Source organism: Leucopleurus acutus (assembly GCF_964270905.1).
Source record: "Leucopleurus acutus genome assembly, chromosome: 12".
NCBI classification, from domain to species: Eukaryota; Metazoa; Chordata; class Mammalia; order Artiodactyla; family Delphinidae; genus Leucopleurus; species Leucopleurus acutus.
The window spans coordinates 68,175,169-68,201,244 of NC_139154.1; the positions used below are offsets into that span (position 1 = coordinate 68,175,169).

Here is a 26,076-nt window from a genome sequence, read left to right on the forward strand (position 1 = left end):
TCGGATCACCTTCTAATAACTGTGTATGAAAGATGGCTCTGGAGGCTGAGAATTTTGATATGTGGGATGGAGGTGAGAGAAAGAAACACGAGAAGACAACCAGAATGGACCTCCCAAACCTTCTCCTGCTGAGAGATGACAGCTGAGCTTCTGCTCCTCACTGGCACCCAGTAGCTGCTCTAAGTGCTGAGAGTAAGTAGCTATAATCAGTGGGGGGACAGGGGTGGAAGTGATATTCAAAAGGAGATGTAAGATATGCATCCTGAACCATTTTTTATCCCAATATCAGAACAAGTAGATTAGAATGATATTCTTCACAAGAATCCCAGATTAGTTATTTTACTGTGACATGAAGTTCTCCTGTGGTTATAGGTGAAATCTACAGAGGTCATGAGTTATCCAATAGTGGTTAGTCCATATCTATCTACCTCAATGGTTTGGTTAACCTAAACAAGACAATTATTGAATTTTAAGAAACACTGCTTACAAAGGAAACTAATGGAAATGACTCTAATCCTTGGTATTACGAATATCTGGAATCAAACCCAGGCTCTGATCCATTCATTTTCAGGGTCCACAGCCACTGCTTGATGGTACAGGGCTGCAGGAAAGCAGTACTGATGTGTTAGTCACACCATATCACAAAGAAGGAGAAGAAACTATGCACCACCTACAGTTAAAACACATCAACTTGCATTTTAGGGAGACACTGGAAGACTCAAACATTTCTCTATTAAATGAATCAAGGACTGACTGTACCTGCTGTTTGTTTTACTATTGCCATAATACTCTCACTTCTGAAATTCAGAAATTTATCACTTAAGATAATTTGCTGGCAGAGTGAGTGGTGGGGACTTTTTGTGAGTAGAAAGGTCAAAGAATTTTCCAAAATGCAATGCAATTTTTAAACTTTATGATTTTATTATGGGTGACCCAAGGAAGATCCCCGTATATGGTTATACTGAAAATTATATAATGAGCTAATGGAATGTGAACAGTAAGGTACCAGCCTTGTGTGCTGTCCCCCACTGCTTTTTCTGGAATACATCATCTTGGTGGGTTTTGTTTTAAAAATTATTTTTTTAATAAATGTGGGGAAATGTACCCACGTAAAAAGTGAGAGCTCTTGGACTTCCCTGGTAGTGCAGTGGTTGAGAGTCCGCCTGTCGATGCAGGGGACGCGGGTTCGTGCCCCGGTCCGGGAAGATCCCACATGCCGCGGAGCGGCTGGGCCCGTGAGCCATGGCTGCTGAGCCTGCGCGTCCGGAGCCTGTGCTCCGCAGTGGGAGAGGCCACAGCAGTGAGAGGCCCTCGTACCACACACACACACACAAAAACTAAGAGCTCTTATCTCACAAGGAGGCATGTTTTCATAGGGTGGACTTCTAGACAAAAATGCAAAGATCTTCTAGGGACTATAGCATGCAACAAAGATTCACAGTAAAGAAAGTAAGAAAAAAAGTCGACTAACCTAACCCACCTGAGCTCGGCTCACAGGGGTCAATGTCCTCGTCATCGCTGGGACACTCCGCTGAGGCCACAAGGATGTCATCTGTGGTCTGTAAAGGAAACAAATTCGGTAGATTAATTTAAAGGGACCTAACAGATCTTTTCATCTTGTCTCGTGGACTAGTAAAACACCACTTGTGTCTACCTGACAGATCGAGAAACCAAATTCAATTATTTCCCTTCCCGAGGACACAGAGCTTACATTCTTCAACTTAGTTTAGATCCCGCATAGAAGAACTGGCATATTTGTGAAAACTTGATTCTAGCTTATTTTCCATGAGGATATGGAAATGGTGGTAGCCAACTTGTACAAACCCATCCATTTAACTGCCCAGGGAAGCAGGAGCAGACAGAGGTTTAAAGCAGCCTGGCAGAAACAGATGATGTGAAATTTATTACCGCCCTGGAGTGCTACGAGGTTTGCATCAGTACTTGTGCTTGGGTTCCTAAAAGCAGAAAAACTATATAACCTTTTATATTCATGACCAGGTAGAATTTGATGTATCTTTGAGATATAGCTTGTCTTTATTAGGAAACACAGATTAAAGAGAATATCTTTCACTGATGCAAAAAGGGAAGCAAATATAGTCCATTGAAGGTACTTTTTAAAATTTGTGTTGAGCTTTCACACTCATTACAAAGTTCTCATCTTTGTCATATTCAGATAGCAGGTATTGTGTCCCCATTGTCCTTTCCATCATTAAGGTTTTAGAATAAATGAAGAGTGTATTGGGGGGATGATATTTTACAGCAAATAGGAGAGAGGTGACAGTTTTCTTTCTGACATTCTAGTTGCTTCACTGCACTTACAGCAAAGAAGATAACCATCACTGTAATAAAAAGCAGAGTGTGTAAAACCTAGCAGTTAGTCACATCATCAACACGTTTACAAGCATCAAAGGTTGTTCTTTACTGCCGCTTATAAGCAGCAATAAACTCAGCACAGATATTGTATGGAAACTGTGAAGGTTTGCATCAGATTTGGCTAATGCTAAGGAAATACAGAGAGAATTCAAGGTACAAGAAGGAAAATATCTCATTACATTGGCTAAGGATTAAGGAGATTATAATTGTCTAGATGATACTCAGAACTGCAACACGGATGAAGTCCTTATTTAAAAGTAGAATTACAATAATAAAGGTCTTAAATTAAAGAAAAATCAGATATATGATATACTTTTATTAAGGGAGTATCTAATAGTCAGAGGGTAAAGTATAAATATATAAATGTTAAGAGAATTGCGCTATTTTGAAAAGTGGAGACAAGGGATGATGCGCATTTGTGGCAAAATTAGGCTCAAAAATGTTTCAAGTACAAGGTCTTTAATTAATCAAGAATAAAGAATTTGTCCAGATGCTAGTGCTTCAAAATATAACTTTAAACAAATGCAAGCATTTAATAGTATTTTGAGATGGTTTCATGTTATTCTGCTCTTAATTCCTCTAACACAGTTGGGAGACTGAATTAATTTATTTTGCTGCTGTCATTTTAAAAGAAGTTCAAATACCAGTTTTCCTGGAATTGTAACTGTTAATGCCAGTGATAGCCACTAGCAATTGGTGTGATAGTCACGTAGGTATCGTTCAGTACAGTGAGCTTTAAAAGGCAAGAATCCATCCTCCTTCTGGCACGAGCACAACTAGCAGGATAACATCCAAACTGACTTGATAATAACAAGTTATTGGATTATGAGGTCTGGCATGTCCATTGTTCCAATTCGCCCCAGAGCTGATAATCTGTTTTTTAAAAGCCAACTTCAAGTGGAAAGGTACCTTTTTTTGAAAACCACAGTGCATATTTTTAAAAATTAATTTCATGGTTCCAAGAGAATTTTTCATTTTCCTTGAGGAATTTTTGTTCTTGGTGGAGGGGGGGAGGAGGATGTGGATAAGTTCTTTAATCTAGCTCTTCTCACTGGCAGTGATGTTGCCCCCCTCTCCCCTCCCCCACCTGGGAAGACATCTGGCAATGTCTGGAGATATTTTAGTTGTCTCAGCTGGGTGGAGGTGGGAGTGGGTGAGCTACTATTGGCGTCTAAAGAGCGGACACCACGGATGCTGCTAAAAAATCCTAAAACGTATGTGGCAGCCTTCCCACAACAAAGAATGATCTGACCCAAACGACAGTAGTGCAGAAGTTGAGAAACTCTGCTCTAAAAGCTTAAAAACTGTTCTGTACCTTGTTTTTCTCATCTGAAAAAAATGGAGAGCATAGTCACTGTTGTTGTAAAGATTAACTTAGTACATGAAAAGTACCTAGAATAGGACCACCTTTTAAATATTTATAAAAGTTGTGATATTACCAACATTATTGTGGTTTCACGAATGGAACACCAATTTAATATTTTTGCACTATATTTATAAATAATATAATTTTAGACATTAAACTGGAAGTTGTACATGTGAATTATTCTTAACTTTAGATCTCATGTTAGCTTTTATATCAAAATACAGTAGCTCTATTGGTACTTTGTTGAACTAAGTTTCCATCTTTTGCTGCCTAGGTTCAAATTCTGAATGAGAAGTCAAACATCGAATATAAATAATAAAGGTTGCTTCCTAAAAGAAATTCACGGACTAGAAATGTGTAGCTCAGTGTAGTGTTTCATGCAGACTAAGTTATTTAGGCTGCAAAGTTAAATTTTGTTTTAAAAGTTGACCTAATATTTAAATTCAACAGCCTTTCCAAACAATTCCACAGCAAACAGAAAGTGTTAGAGAATGTTCTCAGTGTCATCTTTCACAAAACACAGTACCTAAAATAACAAAAGATGTCATACAATAGACAGTACCTCCTATAGCCTTTCACAGTAGGAAAAATATCACTGTGCAAATTCGACCCTATTGTACAACTATATTTTAGTTTTTAATGCACTTTTCCTGATAAAATGAATACACATTGTTTTCATATTTTTCTCTCAGAAATTAAAATCCAGTTTATTATTGGATTCATTTCAGAGGCTAAATTAACCAAACAATTTTCTAGCCAAAGCTGTGTAATTTAAATTTAATTCACCGTGTTTGGAACTGCCTCCCTATGACATGCTGTTGAAGAAACTCAAATATGTCACATTAATCAATTCTGTTCTTCAGTATACTTTTCTCTGATGTTTATAACCTTTTTCAGAAAAGAGACGACCTTCTGAAGGAGACAGAATAGTGACGGAGCAAAAGCATTAGCTTTACATAACCGTCCATTTAGATGAGGGTCCCTAACTGTGCATTCAACCACTCACAGGTCAAAGTGCATGCTGATCTTCCCTAATTCAGAGTGGTGTGGACATTTTCATGGCAAACGTCTGTTCTTGTTCAGAATGTCTACTGAAACTACTTAGGTCTCCTTACCTTTAGGGGAAAAAAATGATTTGCACACAATTCAGGAAATAAAGGCACTGAAACTTAATTCACATGTCATATGGATAAACACCAACTTGTATAGGGTAGGAAAATTTAATCAGAATGGGGGAGAAAGGACGTCCTTAATGTACAGTAAGAAGTTAGACCAGTTTTTTTTTAATGTCCAGGGTTATTAGGCAGAGACCACTTGGTGGGTTAGAAAGTAGAGAAACACTGATGTATTTTTGTTCTTTGTATTTTTGCTCTACAGAGAGCCTTTTTCCCCACCACCACCTTTAATGGTAGAATTTGCTGCATATTCACTTTTTTGAATGTAGCACAATTGCATATCTATGTGCTAAAAAGACAGGATGAGAGGATGGATAAACTTAGTCTGTAATATTATGTCCTTGCTAAGACTAGCATTCCTAGACCTTATTCCTCATGGTAAACAGCTTTGCTGAAGACGGGTAAATTCTGATGAAAAGACCCGCAAGAAAACTCTACCAGCAAAAATCTGCTTTGTGAGAAAAAGAACATATTCCAACTGTGCAAAAGGATGTCCATTATGAATTTGATGCCCACAGAGAAATTCTTGATTTACTCTAAAATTTCGATTGAAACTTTGTTTCTAAACTGCGACGGTCTATCCAGCTATACATCCAAATACAATGTAAAAAAAAAAAAAATAGTTGTCTCTGGCTTCCCTGGTGGTGCAGTGGTTGAGAGTCCGCCTGCCGTTGCAGGGGACACGGGTTCGTGCCCCGGTCCGGGAAGATCCCACATGCCGCGGAGCGGCTGGGTCCGTGAGCCATGGCCGCTGAGCCTGCGCGTCCGGAGCCTGTGCTCCGCAACGGGAGAGGCCACAACAGTGAGAGGCCCGCGTACAGCAAAAAAAAAAAAAAAAATTATCTCAAGCAATGGTGCTCACTCGTGTAACAGTATTTAGCCTAATCTCTCACTGCTGTGATGGACATTTATACTGAGCTGATTGAGACAACTGATGGACTGCGTATGGTGCTAGCTGACATGTGATATGTTTGGCTAATTGACGGACACTTGTTCTGATACTTTTGTCTACATGAAGCTGCTCTGGAAGAGAGAGAACATTGACGTCTGCCTTTCACAGCACTGAATCTGATAGTCTTCCTTATCAGATTTATTGCTAGATGTGTTTTCTTGAAAAAAGAAAAATACCAGGATTCACAATTAGTAACACAAATTCCTCAAGCTAGGTCTGAACCATTGCACTGATAACTTATGGGGCAAGAAGTTTCTAGGAGGTGGGGAAGTCACAATTTTCACCAAAAGGAAAAACTGCAAAAAAATAACCCAATTGTAATACATATATAGAATTCCCCAACAGTGGGTCAATTTGATCAAATCAAATCACTAAACAAATACGTCAAATTGGTAATTTTAGTTAATCCTATTAAAAATGTAGAAGGAACTTAGAGACTTTGCATAGATTCCATGGTAGTTTCCATTGTCTCAGTGAAGCTTTTGGTTCTTATTTGTCATTTGTTTCTCTGAGTAGCAGATGCCACATAAAGATATCAGTCCCATGCTCACTAATCTAATAAAAATAAAAATAATAAACTGAGATCCAATACATGAAGCATGAATTTTAGCTCCAGCACATAACAAAGAATACGAAGATCAATTAGTCACCAACAAATCAGTCACTCATCTATCCATAGCATTTTCTGGTGGGCACAAAATATGGTCGTTACCTAACAAGGCACAAATCGTGATTCCTACCTGCAAATAACCTATTGTGCCCATTCTATTCTAAAGCAGAAGAACAAATCACTCATTAATACAAATAACAAAATCAATTCTGGGGCTTCCCTGGTGGCGCAGTGGTTGAGAGTCCGCCTGCCGATGCAGGGGACACGGGTTCATGCCCCGGTCCGGGAGGATCCCACATGCCGCGGAGCGGCTGGGCCCGTGAGCCATGGCCGCTGAGCCTGCGCGTCCGGAGCCTGTGCTCCGGAACGGGAGAGGCCACAGCAGTGAGAGGCCCGCGTACCGCAAAAGAAATAAAGAAATAAATAAAGAAATAAATAAATAAAATAAGGAATAGTATCGATAGCATAGGCTTTAAAAAAAAAAGATTCCACGTGCCTCAACTAAGACCCAAGGCAGCCAAATGAATAAATCTTTAAAAAAAAAAAAAAAAATCAATTCTAATAGCTTATTTTGACTGAAATTTAACAGTGCTCCCATATCTACCACTTCATTAAATATTCACCAACGACACACTTATGCAGAATGCAGGTGCAGGTGCTATTATTCTGAGTGTTACAGTTAAGTGCCTGCTCAAAAAAAATACCCATTTGTACGCTCATTTACCCAATCTGAATGTTTGAACGTTGGCATTCATGAATATTTAGGGCAAAACTGAAATATCCCTGAAAACGGCCAGCTTTCACATTTCTTTAATGTTTTTTTCCCCTCAATTGATGCCTTAGGTTATTACAAAAAGTGACCAGAAATCAGCTGTCTGCTTGGAAAAAGACAGACTTGAAAGCCATTCAATTTTCTTCAGAATTTTACTAACTGTTTAAAATGTATGCAATGGTTTCAGAACAGTGCAAGTGAGTTGGATAGAAAAAACTCACCATGTAAAGAGGTCATAAATATCTTACTCATTCTAACATGCATTTTCATATGCATTTGATAGTGGTCATCCTAACAGGAAAAAACTCTAAGGGGAAGATAGGGATATGGAAATAATGCCACAGAAAAAGGAAATTATGAGAGGAAGAAATGAACTGAATTCCTGCTTAATGAAACAAAAACATATTTTTGCGAAGTTATGCAAAAGAGTAAACCTGCAAAATAAAAACCTGGTGTCAGGAAGCTTGAAATTAAATTTATCTTTTTAAAAAAAGATAAATTCTTATCTTCCTTTGAGCTACTAATGACCTCTATGCTCATGCCGCATTTCCATTTTTAGCCAAAGCAAATAGGAGAGCTGGCCAAAGAAAAAGCTAAAGTGAAGTTTAAATTTTCAGGGAGGATTTGGAATATCTATTCTCTTGGATTCTCATGAATTAGAACTTGGGAGTGTAAGACCGCCAAAGAATGCTGGTAGTGACGTGGAGATGCTGAAAGGGAAACTAGAACATGCATGTGATTGGATGTGTTCCCTCTCCGTTTGTTTTGTTTTTGAACAAAGCCCTTTCTGAAATGGGTTCGGCCATTTCCAAATTAAATAAATACTGACAGATGTTTACAATGCAAATCTAGGCTTCTAGCTGTGTCAATATGAATCTTTAGTCTAACTATTGTGACTGAATGGACTAATTAGTCACACAGGTTGAACTGAAAATCCTTATTGGTAATGAGGCCAAAACATTTTATAATTGTAAAATGCCAACGATGGATAGTTTCAACAACATGTCTCCAAGATCCAAGTTTTCATTGTTGGCATCTAACGTATTAGGAAATGGAATCATGTTTAGTCAAGCAGTCATATATCTTCTTGTACTGAGCCAGACACTAGTGATCATTAGTCTAAGGTCTTTATTTTACATATCAGGAAACTGAAGCTAGAAATTTAAGTGTTTTTGCTTGACCACAATTATACTGCTAATTAATGGCAAAGCTATGAGATTATCCCGACCTCCAATAGACTGTGACTGTCTCTCATCCCGGGTGACTTCTATCCATCCATCCATCACTCACCCAGCCATCCTCCCATTCATCCATCCATCCATCCCAAACCATTTTGTTCTTTAAAGGATTTCATGTGATTATAAAGATACACAATTAAATAGATTTAAAATAAGTTAAAAGGCGGCAAAGGAGAGTACTGGCTTTTATATAAGTAACCACTAAAATTATCATGAAGAAAACATACACAGATATCAGGAGACATATCCACAGACAGCTGTTGTACCACTTGATATGGCAGCACATTAAGTTGCACTAAAAATGGAACAAAATGAATGCTAGATTTTAATTTTTTACTCCAGTTACAAAAGGTCAAACATTGACAGAACTGCAGTTACTTTGAAATGAAGTAAACCCAGAAAGTTCTTTATTTACGTGTGGTAATCTTAACTTATTTTTTTTAAAGACCTTAAACATCTTGTCTCTCATCTCTGCACATAAATGCATAACTAAATTCTTGGGGACAGAAAGAAGATGTAGATTATTGAATCTTTTCCTATTTTTCCCCTTGACTTAGAAGAGTGCAGGTCACGCTGGCTACAAAATTAACTCAATGAACTCTTTTGTCTCTCTTCTCATTAATCCACTGATGAAAACTTCCAAGGTCTCTCTTATTAACTTCTGTTTTCACAACCTAAGTGCTAATGAGATATTTAGCTTTGTCTCTCTCACACAACCATCATTAGGGTTTTGTCAAATTATCTTGATACATCTTGGGGATAAGTAAGTGGAGGTGACCATTAATTAATAATACTGTTGTTTCTCCAGGTACAGTCTAGACATCCATTCATTGATCGGAAGGAGCCACAGGCAGCTAGCTATCCAGAACACTTCTTTTCTCCTGGGCAGGACCATGACCAATGTCCCCTTGATAGAGCTTCAACTTGGAGATACGTGACAGCTTCCATCCCACACAATGCTTGCAGGCTGGGACAACAAGAATTAGGGATGTGGCTGGAAATGATGTTGATGAAGTTGACAGACAGTTGGTTTCCTGATTTTTTTTTGGACCCATTTGTTGAATATATGCAAGGTTCTATACCAGTATCTTGCCAATATCTGAGCAGCACCGCTATGAGTGTTTCTATCAAGGAGTGATTGAGAGTAAATGTGATCTCGCTTAAATGTTATAATGTTATTTTGTTCATGCACTAAGAGATCCAATCCTTGCTGGTTATAGTTAAACTGGAACTCCAAGCTTTCACATCTGACTATTTCATTCCTTATGTTGAGTACTTTGGTTCCTTAATACATATTTGGAATGGTGTACTGTTGAACCACTTCAGTTTAATTTGCTACATGCTTATCAATAATGGAAAATATATATCAAGTCTCAATCTGGATCTCATAAGTAATATGTATCATCTTGAAATGATTTCCGTGTTCTCAACAGTACATAAGAACAGATATACTATATAGGCAAATATATATACTATGCATGTATATATATATACTATATATGTGACTAAATGTATATATATAATCATTTGTATATGACAAAATAACTTCTCTCTCTCATAGGGGTATTATGGGGATCCATTTTTTTAATTGTTTTTTTAAAAGTCTTTTTAATTAATTAATTAATTATTTTTTATTTTTGGCTGCGTTGGGTCTTCATTCCTGCATGTGGGCTTTCTTTAGTTGCGGAGAGCCGGGGCTACTCTTCATTGCAGTGCGCACGCTTCTCATTGCAGTGGCCTCTCTTGTTGCGGAGCATGGGCTCTAGGCCCGCGGGTTTCAGCAGCCGTGGCACATGGGCTCAGCAGCTGTGGCTCGCGGGCTCCAGAGCGCAGGCTCAGCAGTTGTGGCGCACGGGCCTAGTTGCTCCGTGTCATGTGGGATCTTCCCGGACCAGGAATCGAACCCGTGTCCCCTGCATTGGCAGGCGGATTCCCAACCACTGTGCCACCAGGGAAGTCCCCGGGGATCCATTTTGATATGTGCGAAAGCACTCTGTAAATATGAAAGTCCTCACGCAGCAATGTTTATATGTTATTATTACAACTAATACAGAATTAGTTTTGCTCCTCGCATGACAATATGAAGAACACTTCTGGGGAGTGCTTAAAGAGGGCAGCCAAAAATCCACTCAACTGAATATATTTCATTTTTATGTCTTGAAATCCTCTTGTCCCCTCAGTTGAACAGGATCTGTATCTCTCACTTCAATTGGCCCCTCACATAAATGTTGCTATTCTTGGGGAGATCTCTTTTACATCGGAATATGATTCACTTCAGCATTGCTTATTGAGTGCCCATGTTTCAGTCTCACTGGTAACCTACAAGATGGGCAGTGCCAATCCACATCTGGCACTGTGATTCCCTCTTCTCCATGTCAGCGCTCCGGGAGAGTTACTGCACAGATGCAGGGTTACTGGAGTTCTCTCAAAATTCTCCTCCTTATTCACTTTCCTGGGACTTGGAAGATTGTGACAACTTGATTTATTTTATGCCTGCGTCCAGAGTTTACTCTAAATCATGCCCTATTATATCTAGAGCATTTAAATGAACAGAAAATAAGAAAAAAGAGATCACGTAGCAAACACTGCTAATTAAAGGAGAGAGAGACAGACAGACAGACAGCGAAACAGACAGAAAGAAGGAGAAGGAGCAGTAGGGAGGGGAGCTGAGGGGAGAAGAAGAGGAGGCTGACTCTAAGTGTGATCCATGCCGCACAATGCTTCTTATTATAACGGTCGTATCTGTAGTTATAACAAAACATAGCCCATGGTCGTGTTCCCTATATGGATTAATAATACGCGAACTAACTCTCGTAAGACACTGAGCAATATTTTCTTAGTGCATTAGAACAGTAGAGGTGTGCGCCTTTCCAAATTATATTTAAATCTAAAAGTTTGGGAACTGCGTAGGTGTATGTTTTATTTCATGTATTTCTGTGGGACAGAATTTATGTCTGCGTTTTATAGCCCTCGAACATCTATCACATCTATCACAGTTCAACAGAGTTGATTTAAAATGTCATCACCACTGATTGTGGTGATATTTTCACAATGTATATGTGTATCAAAACATCAACCTTAAACAATTTAAATTCGTCAATTATATGCCAATAAAGATAGAAAAAGAATGCTATCATGCTCTAAAACCTGGCTTATCTTAAGTATCTGTAATTTCAATAAAAGCACTTGATGAAGATAAGTATGATTGTGAAAATTGAGTTAATAAAGTTGAATGAAGGATTCCTCTTGACTTAAAAAATAGAAGACATATTACACATGACACTTGCATTGGTAGAAGCATCTCAAATAATCTTATTCCTGATGTTCATCCTCTCTGAGTTCACTACACCTAGGTGTACGTCTGCCACAATTGCTCATTTATAACAGCTCTTTGAATCTCCAAATAAGAGTGAGCAACTATAGATTACTCTCCAGGAGCATAACTCCTAAGAGTGGGAGATGAGAATTGTGGCAAAAATCACACTTTTCCAAAGATTTTATCTGCCTTCTAACATCTCTAGAAGTGACAATGAAACTTTGCAACTGGTTTTTACATTATACCTCATGGCTGGAAATTTATGGTGGAGAAATAGCAAAAAGTGACATTATCTTTAACTGCAAAGAGAGAACGACTAAACGTGAGAAGGAAGGAGAAGGTAAAAATGTCTTGCAATAAGTTGGTCTGCCTGCTTTTATGAAGCATCCCTGGCCGTTGAGAAAGCAATAAGATATAGCCTGCCTTAGAGAAAGGACTGAGAAAAAAAAAAATAGTGACTGCCATGCTGGGTTTTTTTTTTCCTGTATAATATACCGCCAACTCTTCCAGTTTCCCCTGAACTCTACTGCCATAGTCTTACCTTGTAAATACTTTCATTGGATTATAAGGAAACTATGCCTTTATAATGTTTTCCTTCAAAATCTAACTGCAGGATGAAACTTTTATCTTCTTCCTGAAATAAATTGCATGAAGGTAAGGGCTGGCTGAGACCAGCCATCAGATTCAGACTAAGACTTAAGTGCAGGACAGAATGCACTCACGGAATTTGTATCTTTTCATGGATTCTTCCATGCCTTCACTCATTCATTAATTCATTCATCTATTCACAATCATTTATTGGATACTTTTGATTAACAAGGGGTTATACAGAAGAGGAATATAATATGGCACCAGACTTCCCTCCCTTGAATTGCTTGGAGAACTTCAGGTGTATGACAAACGGAGGCCATCTATAAGCAGAAAATCCTCTCTATATCCCTGGGCATAGAAAGAGCATGGGTATTAGAGCTAGATAGACTGGGCTGAAATCCCAGCTCTGCCACTTATTGGCTGTTGATGTTGGGCAAATTATCTAGCTTCTTTAGGTTTCTTCCTACGTAAAAATGAAGTTATTTACACCTATTTTGAATTTTGATGAGGATGAAATTCTCTAGGGCTAGATAGGCACAATGGCTGGCACAATGGCTGGCACTTAGAAGACACTGTCGAGAGTATTTACTATATAGACACAGCTGGCTCTGTACACATTGTCACTTTGCTCTCCTTGCAACATGGGAAGAGAAGTTTATCCTAGCCCTGGATTTCTGTGATCTTCAGACACAGACATTCCCTTCACAAAGGAAGTATAATTTCCTGGCTTAAATTCACACTTCTATGTTTAAACATCCTATAAACAGAGTAAATTACATATCTGAAGTGAGAGTTCTTTTTAAAACACCTCAAAAAACATCATAACTACCAGTGTATTGAAAAGCCAAGGGGCTTCTCTTCTCTTCTCCCTAGCTGCATGATGTAACCAAGCATTTATCAAATCCTACTGTTTTCAGAGTTTGGAGACTTGAGTTATTTGTTCCAGTTCCCTTCTAGTAAAGAGAGGGAAACCCTAAGTCAGCACAGTCAGGAGTGCAGTGTCATATCACTGCACCGACAGCGTCCAGTTCAGATAGATTGTGGTCTCCTGGCCCTCCATCCAGTTGGCATCCAACTCCTTCAGTTTCATATTTGGGTGTAGTGAAGACGAAAATAGAGGCAGGATTAATTTGTCACTTTTCCCAAGTTTCTCAAACATGATTTGTCTTTTTCAATTCTTCCCTAGGTTTAATTGAAAACTTTAAGCAAGGCCTTTGAAAAATACCAGGGAATGTGGCCTTCTGACATCATCTGGAGCTGCCAGACTGGTGAGCACTGAGTAGCTCCTGCAAAGCCCACTAAGGACCACCTGAAGAATGCACATTCAGATGCTGAAGGAGCATCATGAGATGCTGGGAGCCTCATGAGAGAGTCTGCCTTTTTGTGCACACTTCATCAGATGGCATCTGTGTCTAAACTCTTTCCTGAGATCTTCGAGTAATTAGCCATGTCCTCTTTTGGATAGCTTTTCTCTCTTCCGCCTTGCATTTACAATCAGTTCCTCTCAATTCTGACGTGTTTCCTCGAAGTTGCTATCATGCCTCTCCCCCTGGATGAGCCCTTTTCCTCCCTTACACACCTCTGCAATCCCTTAACCTTCTCTTCATCCTCATTACTGGAATGCCTGCTGATTAAGAATAAGAATTAGGCCTTCTATTCACCAAAAAATGTCACTTGTCATTACGAGAACTTTTGGAATCATTTAAGTGTCATCACGTAAACAGAAAGATAAGCTTCTCTTGATGGTTTGGTAACGCTGTTAGGAGCATCAGTGCTACCTGCAACATAGCAGTGACCTCAGATGCCAAAGAGAATAGTATCCCTGTCCTGCTCCATAGGTCCTCAAACTACTCTTCCACTTTTCAGTTGATGTGTACTCTTATTAGTTTTTCTCTTTTGTCTGTCACTGTCAGGCTTTATAGTGGCCCGTTTCTGTTTTCAAACTTGCTCCTTCATATCTGCTTTGAGCTGGAAATCTAGATAATCAGATAACCAATGTTCTCTAACTATCTTAGAAACAGGGTCACAGAGGCTCTCAAACAAGAAAGGCCAGGTGCTTCAGAGTCCAGGCTCATGGCTCAAAATACACAAGACTTGTTAGTTTCCTCAAAATGCCAAGTTCCTTATGAAGGTAGTGCATTTATTGGTAAGTTAGCACCCAGTAATATTTTTACTATGATAATTCTCAAACAGGCTTTTCTTCATTAATTCCAAGAAACTCTACTGGGACTAGACTCCAAATACCTGAATCTCTATTCTCTAACATTTAGTCAAATAGAAGCCAAGCTTCCTTGGCGCTCTTCTGAGTTTGCAGGGGGGGAGATGAGCAATGTAGTAAGGGAAGTGGCTGCCTTATTGTCTTTGACCCCCTTGCTTCCTGAAAAGATGGAGTGGGGTTGTTGGCTTGTACTTAAAGGTAGAACCTGATGTGGACATGCAAGGGTTCAACTACATTTATCCAGAGTGAGTGGTTCACTCAGTGTATCCTGAGCAGAGAGAGAGATCTGGTAGCCCCTTTTCTGGTTTCCCACGACCAGCTTTTCACTTGAGAAACTGAGGAATGCTAGTACTCATGCTAGCATGCTAGCAATGCTCCCCAGTGACTCTGTGCATGGATATTAGACTTAGACCCAAGTTTAAATCTGGAGTTATTAGAACATGGGTGACCTACTTAACCTCTCATTTATAAAATGGGAAGGATGCAGTACCAATCTTGGCAGTGTAGTTGTAAGAATTAAGATAATCATGATCAATGAACTACTTAGCACTATTCCCGGATGTGAAATAAAAGTTATATTTTTATGGCAAGACGAGAGAAATTTAAACAAAAAATCTCTGCCCTTTGGCCTCCTCTGTCTCCACACTGTGCTTTGTGTATCTTCATTATGCATCGACCAAACCTCCCACGTGAGCAAAAATACCTGCTCAACCATAACCAGCAACATTCTCCTATAGCGTCAACACGACAACTCCTTAAAAGATGGCACTCCTTCTTGATCTTCTAAGGGGTCACATGACCCACCGCGATGACGCGTAGATCTGAATTATGTAAGCTGTCATTAATACAACATTTGATGTACAGCCCTGTCTCAAAAAACTTATATAGGGCTTCCCTGGTGGTGCAGTGGTTGAGAGCCCGCCTGCCGATGCAGGGGACATGGGTTCGTGCCCCGGTCCGGGAGGATTCCACGTGCGCAGGGCGGCTGGGCCCGTGAGCCGTGGCCGCTGAGCCTGTGCGTCCGGAGCCTGTGCTCCGCAACGGGAGAGGCCACAACAGTGAGAGGCCCGCGTACCGCAAAAAAAAAAAAAGAAAAAAAACTTATATAACGGTGCCTTGACTTCTAACCAATGGGACAGTTCTCAGAGCTTTCTGAGTTGCTCTTGCCAGGTTATAATCCTCAAATTTGGCTCAAATACAAATTTCCATTTCTTTTTAAATCATTTTTGACCGATTAATTTTTCGTCAACCTGGTGCATAATAAACACTAAATAAATCTTAGCTCTTCTCACCTTCGTTATTACATAAGACACACACGCGTGTTACCTCTAGCCTACTGGGAGGCAGCACGTTTGTTGTTAAAGTGGGCAAAACCCAACATCCTAATAACCACAATAGGTTGACTATCCACATTTGCCCTTGCCTAGAATAATACTGTGAAGTAGGAGGGGAAAAAAACTAAATATCGCATGAAGAACGCAAATGTACTTTCTCCCTGAATGTTCTATTTTGGTTTTCAACTTTTAAACTTCACTTTATTTCAAAACATACTCCCAACCATTCCAAAGCATTTTCAAGTTGGAAAGCCTTCTTTTTGTTTCACAATAAGGTAACTGCAGGTGCAAACTCGAGGGAGACAGACCTTGGAAATTTTAAGTGTGTTGCCATGGCAATGGCTTGCAAGAATGTGGATGAGTTTCATCTTAGCTCTCAAGCATTCAACCGAGTTCATACGTGGAGGTTCAAATTACTAGGCACACAATGTTTGCCATTCATCGTGTCTTGAAAGGTTTAAAAATAACTGTCTCTGTTGCTTATAGCAATCAAAAACTACAAAATTCTACCTATCTCTCTCTCTCTCTATCTATCTATGCAAATGTGGAGACCTAGTCATTCATTATCTACTCTTAGCTAGCCAATCTCACCAGTTTGGCTGCTCTAAGGGAAGCTGTACGCATAAATTCAACAATGATCGTTTTTGCCATTGTTACAAACAAAGAGTTGTACTCCCAATATGAAATAGCTATAAAATTTTTCTACTGAATTTCAAATTAAGGTCCTCATTCAAAATGGATGTATCCTTAAAGAAGCATGATAATTATTTAGGGATGGTCAGTTAAAGCGAACTTTCAGTCTAATGAAATGTGGAGGATCTTTTTAAAAAGGTCCCATCCTATAATGCAGGAAAGAAGATTAAAATGTGTAATTCTAGTCATTAAATCAAATGCCCCTACTCCCAGAAAGCGACGACACCACCACCACCACCAACAACACAAAGACATACAAAGGAAGCAATTTTATCTCATTTGAACCATCACTATCTTAATTGCTCTTAAATGGTTCAGTTGATGCTTCTAAATTCCAAAACCCTCACAAGGAACTCATGATTCATTGCCAATAAAAGCAGTGATTCTTGACAAAAACACTTTCCTCCCATAAATGGAACCTACAGAACACTAAAATTGGAAAGTTTTAAAGTTAACTATTTGATATAAGAAATAATTCTTAACAAATTCTCTTCAAATTTCAAGGCTTTTTCCATCTAAATTTGCACTATGAAAATTAAGCCAATAATAAAAAAATTCATTCACCAGCAAAAAAAAAAAGGATTTCTAAGAGTATATGTTCTTTAGTTTTCTAAGAGTATATGTTTAGATCATTTGCTGCAAATGATCCATGATGATACAAAGTGCCCTACGTGAAATGAGACAAGGGACCCTGCTACGTCCTGCATTCAGTTACTGACAAAACCTTCACAAAACTGTTATTAGCTACCAAAGCCTGGCAGTTTTAAAATTCACTTTGCTGCTTTAACTTTGACTCATCTTCCAAAACACACACACACACACACACACACACACACACGCACACAATCATTCTCTCTGTCCCTTATACTCCTTGATTTAACAGCTAGTTGATATACTTTAAAACTACAGTAGTGCTCCCCCATTCTAAAAAGCCTACAGCAGTGCTAGAATTAAACAAATGAGAACACAATAATTAGCTATGCAAACTGTCAAGTAGATCTAAAAAGAAAAACAACCCAGAAAACACAACCATCAGCAGTTTCAAGCTCTAACAAGAATCTACATTGAGTTCCCATTTATTTTAAACAAAAATACATTAGGTCTCTGAAAAACATTCGCAGCAATTTCCATGGAAATAGGGCAAATCAGCTAATGGGTCTTTTACATCTCTAATTTCTATGATGCTGATATAGTAGAAAAGTCTTTGGTCCTACACTCTTCCCAAATAATTTCTATCCTACTCCTCTATAACCAGATTCATTCCCAAAGTGAGTAGCATCTAAAATGGTTCCAAAGTGGATATGGAACAGGTGTGTGGGTCAAATCACATCCTGTGACCCCCAATTCCCAAATCCCTCCCTAAACCTCACCACAATAGTTTCATAAGAGGTAATGAAATTAAAGGGTAAACTGGAAAGGGAAAAGAATTGTTAGATTATCTGGGGCATTTGTGTGTGAATGGAAGGGAGAAGACATTCAATTCTTTGCGTGGAGAGTATGAATTACACAATTTGTAGCTAAATCTCTGGGATCCTTTACTACCTACCTTCTCCCTCTTACAACCACGTTGAGTCCCTATGAAGCAACACAGACTACTTCCAACATATACATGCTTTGTCTGAAAGATCAATCTAATGCTTACATTGACGGTTAATGTTCCTTTAACCCATTATGCAACCAGTAATAGAATTAGAATATCAGATTTTTTAAAAAATCTAGAATTGTGATGAACACATTTACTTTGAAACTTGTGTTTGCTTCAGTTCTCTTATCTTCAAACTTGTAGAACAACTGTCTGCTTTATAAAATTGAGAATGTAAGATGGGATGCCTGAAACTGGTCTAGGATAGGACATAGCATTCTGAAATTCGACTAGGAGCTCAATCATTATCTAACCCATTGACCTGTGGCAAATCACTCCCCATTCCACTATAAGTAGGTTAGAGTAGATGACCCCTCAGGTCCCTTTAAAATATAATAATCAAGGGTAACACAAGAGAATCTTGTGGTACAGATAAGCCTCTTGATTTTGGTGGTGATTATAAGAAGCTATACATGTGATAAAATTGCATAGAACTACACAGACACACACAGACACAATAAATGCATGTATAACTGGCAAAATCTGAATAAGCTCTATGATTTACATGCTGGTTTTGATATTGAACTATAGTTATATAAGATGTTAACATGGAGGGAAGTTGGATAAAGGGTACAGGGGACCTCCCATATCTTTCTTTGCAACTATCTGTGAATCTATAATTATTTCCAAAATTAAAAAATATACATATAAGTACCTAATACATGCATACATACATAAATGTAATAATCTTTGATTTCATGAAATGGCTTGTTGACTGTCAAAGATAAATGCCAATATACAGGGCCTGATGCTTTATCAATGAAGTGAAATTTATTGGTTCCAAACAATCCACTTTTCAGCTAAATGTGGTAATTTTTACCTAAAACAATTAGTGGTTTAAAGGTAGTTAGGATATTGACTATTTCTCCATGATTCGAAGTGAGGAAATTGTTATGTGACAGGTTGTTACTAGTGACACCATTTTTGCCAGCCCTTCTGTTATTTATCCTTGAATACTGAACCCTACGGATTAAGATACCAAATAACTAAAAATTTCAACAACATGCCTTTGATTTAAAAGAGAAAATTAAAACAAAATACAAATAAAACAAAACAAAACCAACACAATTCTAAAGGAAGTGTCAGGGAGTTACTAAAAATTGAATTCCTAACATTTATATTCTGAGGACTCTACAGTTTCTGTTCAATTAACTTCTCCTATGATGAGTAATCTTACTTTCTATTCCCAAAACCCTGTAGAATCCTATTCATCTAAGAATTAGGTTGTGCTCAATATATTTCCTTTCAATGTCATAGAATCCAGTGGACTCTCCTGACCTCCCTGAGGTCTAAAAATCATGGCTAGTGTCTTAGCAATTTTGTACCTATATGTTGGTCAAAGTTTGATTCTTAAGTTTCACCAGTGGGGCAAAAGAAAGCAAAACAGATGCCGGTAGCAGACTTCTGTTAGAGGTAAAGTAGAAAAGAGGCAAAGAAAGCAGGAAACTATAAAGAAAAGAGTGAGCAGAAGGAAAGAGAAAAGGTAAGAAAACGTTTCCCTCACCTATGTTTGGAGAGTGGTGGGGGACCTCAGTCCATTTTACAGATGAGACCAATGATAGAGGTACTTCAGACTTAGAAAAGTAGGACTAATGTCTCACCCAGTGAGATATAAAACAGGTCTTGGGTTTCAAAATTCTAGAAAGGGATTTGAAAGAAAAGAAGCATTATAAAATGTACAAGTCCAAGTCAGTCAATCCATCAAATCACCTCTGCGCCAGGAGTAGCCAACTAAACTGTATCTTTAGGATTTAGCTCTCTTGTGGCAGCAAAGACTACACTCCTCTTAAACAGCAAAGCTTAAGACACAGAACAGAAAAGAGCCTAGCAGAGGATTTTCCTGTCCTTGCTCAGCTTTCACCAAACAATACAAGGTAAAACACAAAGAGGCAGTTTCTCAGTCACTTTAATTAAAAAAGGCAAAGAACGGTGAGTTACCTGATGCAATCCTTTTAGAACCCATGCATACTTCTCCCAGAGTTAATTCTACCAGTTACCATAAATTTAAAATGGTAGAACTACTCTCGCCAACTAAGGAGTGTCACTCACTACCCGGTTCTACAAGAAGTGAGTCATTAGCCACTGAAGTCGCTGACCTGTGGTACACCTGGAAAATAATTTAGGCCAGAGATCAGGAATTAGGCACTCTGTGCTCTGGGAAAACTGGCAGAACAGGCCTTCAGATATTTATATTTTTTCAGGAGAAAATTTCATGAATCCAGATTCTTGCATCTTCCCATAATTAGAAAATCATGAACTGAGATATCAATTCCTCATGAAGAGCAGCAACCTTCTACTGAGATGTATGATTGATTGCATAAACCCCTTCGCCAAACGCACATATATACTGGCTTCCTTGCCTACCTCTTCGGAGTAACTTCTCATAGCTATCTGAGAGACCGTCTCCAGGCTATAGGCCCTCAGTAAGCCCCCAAATAAAACCGAATCATTTAAGTGTCATCACCTAAACAGAAAGACAAGCTTCTCTTTACATAATAGGTAATGAGCCAAGAAAGACACTAAGGGTGGTAAACATGTGTCAAAGCTGCTGTAACAGAATCCAGGCCTTTACTTCATGTGGCCATAATGAAAAGAGCTGGTGAGAAGTGTGAGATTATCACCTAACACTTTGCCCCTCTTTGCTCTCCCTAGTGCCACAGTGCCACAGCGCATCTTAAGCTTTGCGGGGTCCAGGTAATGCTTTAAAGTTAAAGTGTTTCAAGCTAACTGTGTTCTGGAAGTCAAATCTATCGTTATAAGATTACATTAAAAGCTAAGCCTCTACTGTACGTATCAATTTGTACTCCAAAATGCTGGTTTCCCAGAGCATTCACCAAAATCCATCTAGGTTTAGATGCTGATGAGAAATAGAAGAAAAAAAATAAAAATGCAATCACTGCACCTTCCATGTATTAAGTCTTAAAACTGTAAATGCCAAAGTTCTAATTTCATTTCTTTGGGTCTATATTTCCCTGCTAAATATTTCAAATTACTATAGACACTCACAAGCTATATTAGTTTTTACAGCTAAATCATGAACGTTCATGAAAATAATTTGTCCTACACATCTAACCTTTTGTTCTCAATATAGACCCAGTTTCTTTTTCCCATTTATAGAAAAATGCTTACAAAGTCTTGTTCTCTGAGGATCTCATTTGGCAGTGATTAAATTTATTTTTCATAAATCTTTATTGGTGATGAGAATTCTTCTCAGACTGTGCTGCTGATTGCTTATGTTACCTCTTTCCTTATCACTTTCATTAGAAGTCTCATTGTACCTTGTTTCTTAGAGAAGAATTTGAAACTGATTTGGGGATGAAGGACTTTTAGTCCAGAGTATGCAGCACTTTATGAAATATTTATCCATACAAAGCCTAAAAATACACATGGTAGGTACAGCATTCACGTGGGTAATTATTTAGTAGATTCAGCACATAATTTTACACCACAGGGTTCTTATTAGGAACACCAGAAAGGGAATCAGAGTTTCTTGACACATGGTAATAAATATTTTCACTTCCAATGAATAATTTAGCTCTTTTGGTATTCACTGTATGAAAAATAGATTGGAAATAATTTCAGGGTCTGTTAGCAAAGGTGAAGGTTTTGGAACACAAGGAGAAAACAGGGAGTATGGGGCCACTTTTCCCTTGTTTTCACAGAATTTTGCTTGTTTTTGTGAGGCACGCACTGCAGATTTTCCCTCATTTGTCAAGATGAGGTCAAAATGAAAAGATGTTATTCCTTCTGTAGCATTTCCTAGTGTTAGTTTTTAGGATTCCAAACCGTTAATTATGTGAAATTTACCAGCCTTGCCCATAGAATGCTAATAAGTCTGTATTCTTCACTATGGAAGGAAAAGGAGATTTCCCTCCAATTAATCCTAGCCATGAATGGAATTATTCTCCCACTAGTTTCAAAATGAAAATTTCATACGAAAATCTCAGATGCAGGTTCATCTAAAAAGTCAGGGGAGACGACTCAACAAAATGAAAAGCAGTCTATGTTTTAAGACCACTTTTCTTTAACAACTTTTTCTTTTAAAGGAAATTCACATTTATTCACACTCTAAAATCATCAAGTATCAGAGCTGCAAACCCCTCACCTTACAAATGGGGAAGTCAAGTAGCAGAAATTTAAGTAGTTGGTTTTCACCATACCAGTAGCAGTAAAACTTTCTCTATTGTAATGTCTTTATATAAATCTATTAAAATAAAATGTTTTAAAATTATATAAACTCCAAAAAATAACCTATACACAATGGGACATTTTGAATTTGAGGTGAATTGGGGCAGTTGTAAGGACAAGTCTAAAATTTAGGAGAGTTTTCTATGCTGAGAATGGTAAAATTTCCCAAGGAAACAGAGAAAGGAAAAGAGAGTCTGTGACCAACTTCAAAATAAAACCAACACTGATAAGGCTGGGAAGAAAAAAACAATTGTTTGTCCTCCTAAAATACCTGACTGAATGTTTCTTAGTAGAAATTTGGGGTAGCCCAGTGGGGAGAATTCTCTTAGGTATTTGTGGGAATCAAACCAAGTGATGCTGAAATTTTCCAGAACTAGTTTGATGTCACTCAGTGGCATCTATGACACAAAAATTCTCAAAGCAAATCATTTCTCAAAGGGCATACTGAATGTTAATTTCTTAAATTTGACAGAAGTACAATGCTTATGTAAGATGTTAACATTAGGGGAAGCTGGATGAGAGTGAACTCTCTTTAATATGTTTGGAACATTTCTATATATTTAAATTATTTCAAATTAAAACATTTATTTAAAAAATAAAAGAATCATACTGATCTGATCAAATCCTATGTATTACATATAAGTTGGGAAAACTGGTATTTATAAAATAATTTTCTTTTAAAACAGATACAGATATGTTCATAAAGGAAAAAAATACAACTACAACCATAAAAAGTAACCTATGAATTCCCCACTTTTGTAATATTTACAGACATAAAACATGTATTATCCTCATTTGAATGGCATCTTTAGAAATGATCTTACATGGTAGACTTTCAAATAAACCAAGAATATACGTTTCTACTTCATCTCATCATTTTAAACCCTCATACCTCTTCCTAAAGAATTAAAAGAGCTGATGCATCATTTAGGGAATTGCTAGGTACAAAGAGAGAGAGGTTAAAGTCAGTATTTATTTTGTTATTGCATCAGTAGTCTTCTGTTTAAAATGACAACATCTGTTGCAACTGAAATCTCACTGGCTATTTGGAAAACTAGAAAGTCAGGAATCTCAGAAAACCTTGTTGCATGGATGCCACTATACAGTGACCTGAGCTTACTGTCTCTAGCTTGAGATTTTGAAAAATAATCAAAAACTATTCAGTTTGATATTTTATACCTAGGTATTATTTCAATCAATTCTAATGAATGGTTCATGAAGTTTCCCATAATTATTCACTATAGTTTAAACTACTTACTGAGGAAACAAGAGTATTTCAGTAACATGAGTAGACTATTTACATAATTATCACTTATTCAGAATTGTTCCACTTCAGGCCAGACCTTCGCTTCCTGCCTATGTCCTGCCATGTTCTATTTTCTTTTTGATGGGTGCCCTTCAAAAAGAAAATAGAATCAAAGATACAGAAAGAAGTAGAATCAGGCATACAGAAAATTATTGCTGGAGTAATTTACAAATACACTTATTTATACCCTAGTGGCCTGAGATAGTTATACTTACTCCAAAGTGTCTTATTTACTATTGGAAAAGTGACTCAATATTTCAAGTCATCCCATCAATAAAAAGAAAATAATTTCTTATTTTTTAAGGGAAAACGTTTAGCAACAATAGCTAATTTTAACAAATAAAGAAAACAAATACAAACTAAATATGCAGGTGATTTCTAACTAAAAACAGTTGTACACATTTTGTATTACTTTTATCATTCATAAAGCATGAAAACTGGTTTAAGAAATCAATATGTTGTCCTGAGAACATGTAGAACAGGAAGCAACCACATTGACTGATTTTGAGACAAGCTACTTGGGATCTTGCTTCATATTCCAATACCCTCAGTGCCCTAAACAGCACTTCAGAGGTTGGTATTGGTGTTACAGGATGTGTAGCCCACCTGATTTGACCTGATTTTGTGTTACCTTTTATTTTATGACTGGATAACTAGGGCTGCTCAAACAAATTCAGAGAACATACAGCAGAAAAACATCAGAGCATCTACTTAGCCCTTATTGAACTCTCCTTTCTCTAAGCTACCATGAAGTGTGTAATAGATGCTCAGCAAAAACGTGTTCATTAATTGAGACTATAGGGTGTAATTATTCAGCCTTCAATACCCCTCTAGTTTTATATGTGTTTGTCCTTTCTCCTCAGCTGGACTTTTAAGGCAGCAAGTGTCTTATTTTCCTTTGAGTCACCCATGACATCAAGCATCTACTGATCTATCAATCAGTAGATATTTTAACAGATCTTAACTATTAAATGCACCAAAAAAACACTGAGATACGTGCTTATATATTATAATTTTCAACATTCTGGAAAGAGATGGTATACTTCTTGAAGGCTTAAGAAAACTCTTGGCAAACCCAAGAGTAGCTATTACCCTGAAATTTCTAGTTTTTCTATGTAACCTATTATGTAGCAGCTAAATATTTAGCAGTGTTTTATGCAGACACATATTCATACACACACCACGTTCAACTCTGAAAATACTGTAGTCCTACTACAAACCCAATGGATAGGTGATTCACTCAAATCTAACTGTGCTAATTGAGAGAAGTCATGGCACATGATGGAACACAATGATTTTTCAGCCCATGGGAAGTTGTGGTCTAGAGGACACATCTGGTCATGCAAGATAATCCATTATATAGATAGTTCACACATGGGTCATTGAGAATTGATGCCTGGGGCTATATCTATGCAACTCCAAACCAAGGGGCTTCAAAAAAAAATCAAAATTCTATTCAAACTTTTTTTTTTTTTTTTTTTAGGCAGTACGCGGGCCTCTCACTGTTATGGCCTCTCCCGTTGCGGAGCACAGGCTCCGGACGCGCAGGCTCAGCGGCCATGGCTCACGGGCCCAGCCGCTCCGTGGCATGTGGGATCTTCCCGGACCAGGGCACGAACCCGTGTACCCTGCATCGGCAGGCGGACTCTCAACCACTGCGCCACCAGGGAAGCCCTATGCAAACTTTTTGATTTGACAATAAAGTAGAGTGTTCTGAAGTCATAAAGGTAGTCTTAGTCATATACATACATTATTATACATACATAATATTTATATATGTAATCTATATTTTGTATATATAATACATAGTTTTTAATTATAAGAAAATTCATTTCAATGGAAGATTGATTGGGATGGCACTGTCTTTGAAGCTGTAGTAGAGTTTTTAATTTGAAAAATGTGAAGAGGTCGGACAGATGAAGGCATTTGCCCACACCACTAAATCCCCATATCATCTATGAATTTACTAGTAAATCTAGGCTGTGAGGTTATGTAATTATATTTTTGGTCTGAAATATGCTTACAGTCAAGATTGTGGCCCTACCAAACCTGTCATGTTTAAATAAAAAAGACAGGGAAACAAACATGAGAGCATACAGACTCCAGGACTGATGTCTTTCAGAGACTGATTTCTTTTGGTCCCCTAAATAATATTCAAGTCGTTCCCATCATTATATGAAGTTTTTGTCTTTTAAACTAAGCAATACCTAAGGTAATGAAGTCTGAAGCCTTTATAGTAAAAGACATTCCATTTAGTCGTGGGAAAATAGTAAAACTTTTTTGAGCCTTTTTTGCTATCAGG

General features: G+C 37.9%; 1 protein-coding gene across 39 annotated transcripts in view; it reads right to left on the reverse strand.

Annotated features, from left to right (window-relative positions):
- Positions 1 to 26,076, reverse strand: part of NRXN1 (neurexin 1) — a gene marked incomplete at its 5' end in the record, with an annotated part of 1,133,428 nt that overhangs the window by 21,532 nt on the left and 1,085,820 nt on the right. For 24 of the 39 annotated variants that reach the window (XM_082852238.1, XM_082852218.1, XM_082852251.1 and 21 more), the window contains one exon: positions 1,472 to 1,559. In XM_082852238.1, coding sequence (XP_082708364.1) covers positions 1,472 to 1,559 — 88 coding nt within the window. The remainder of the gene's footprint in view (positions 1 to 1,471; positions 1,560 to 26,076) is intronic. The other 15 variants (XM_082852240.1, XM_082852224.1, XM_082852221.1 and 12 more) reach the window with 1 other exon arrangement.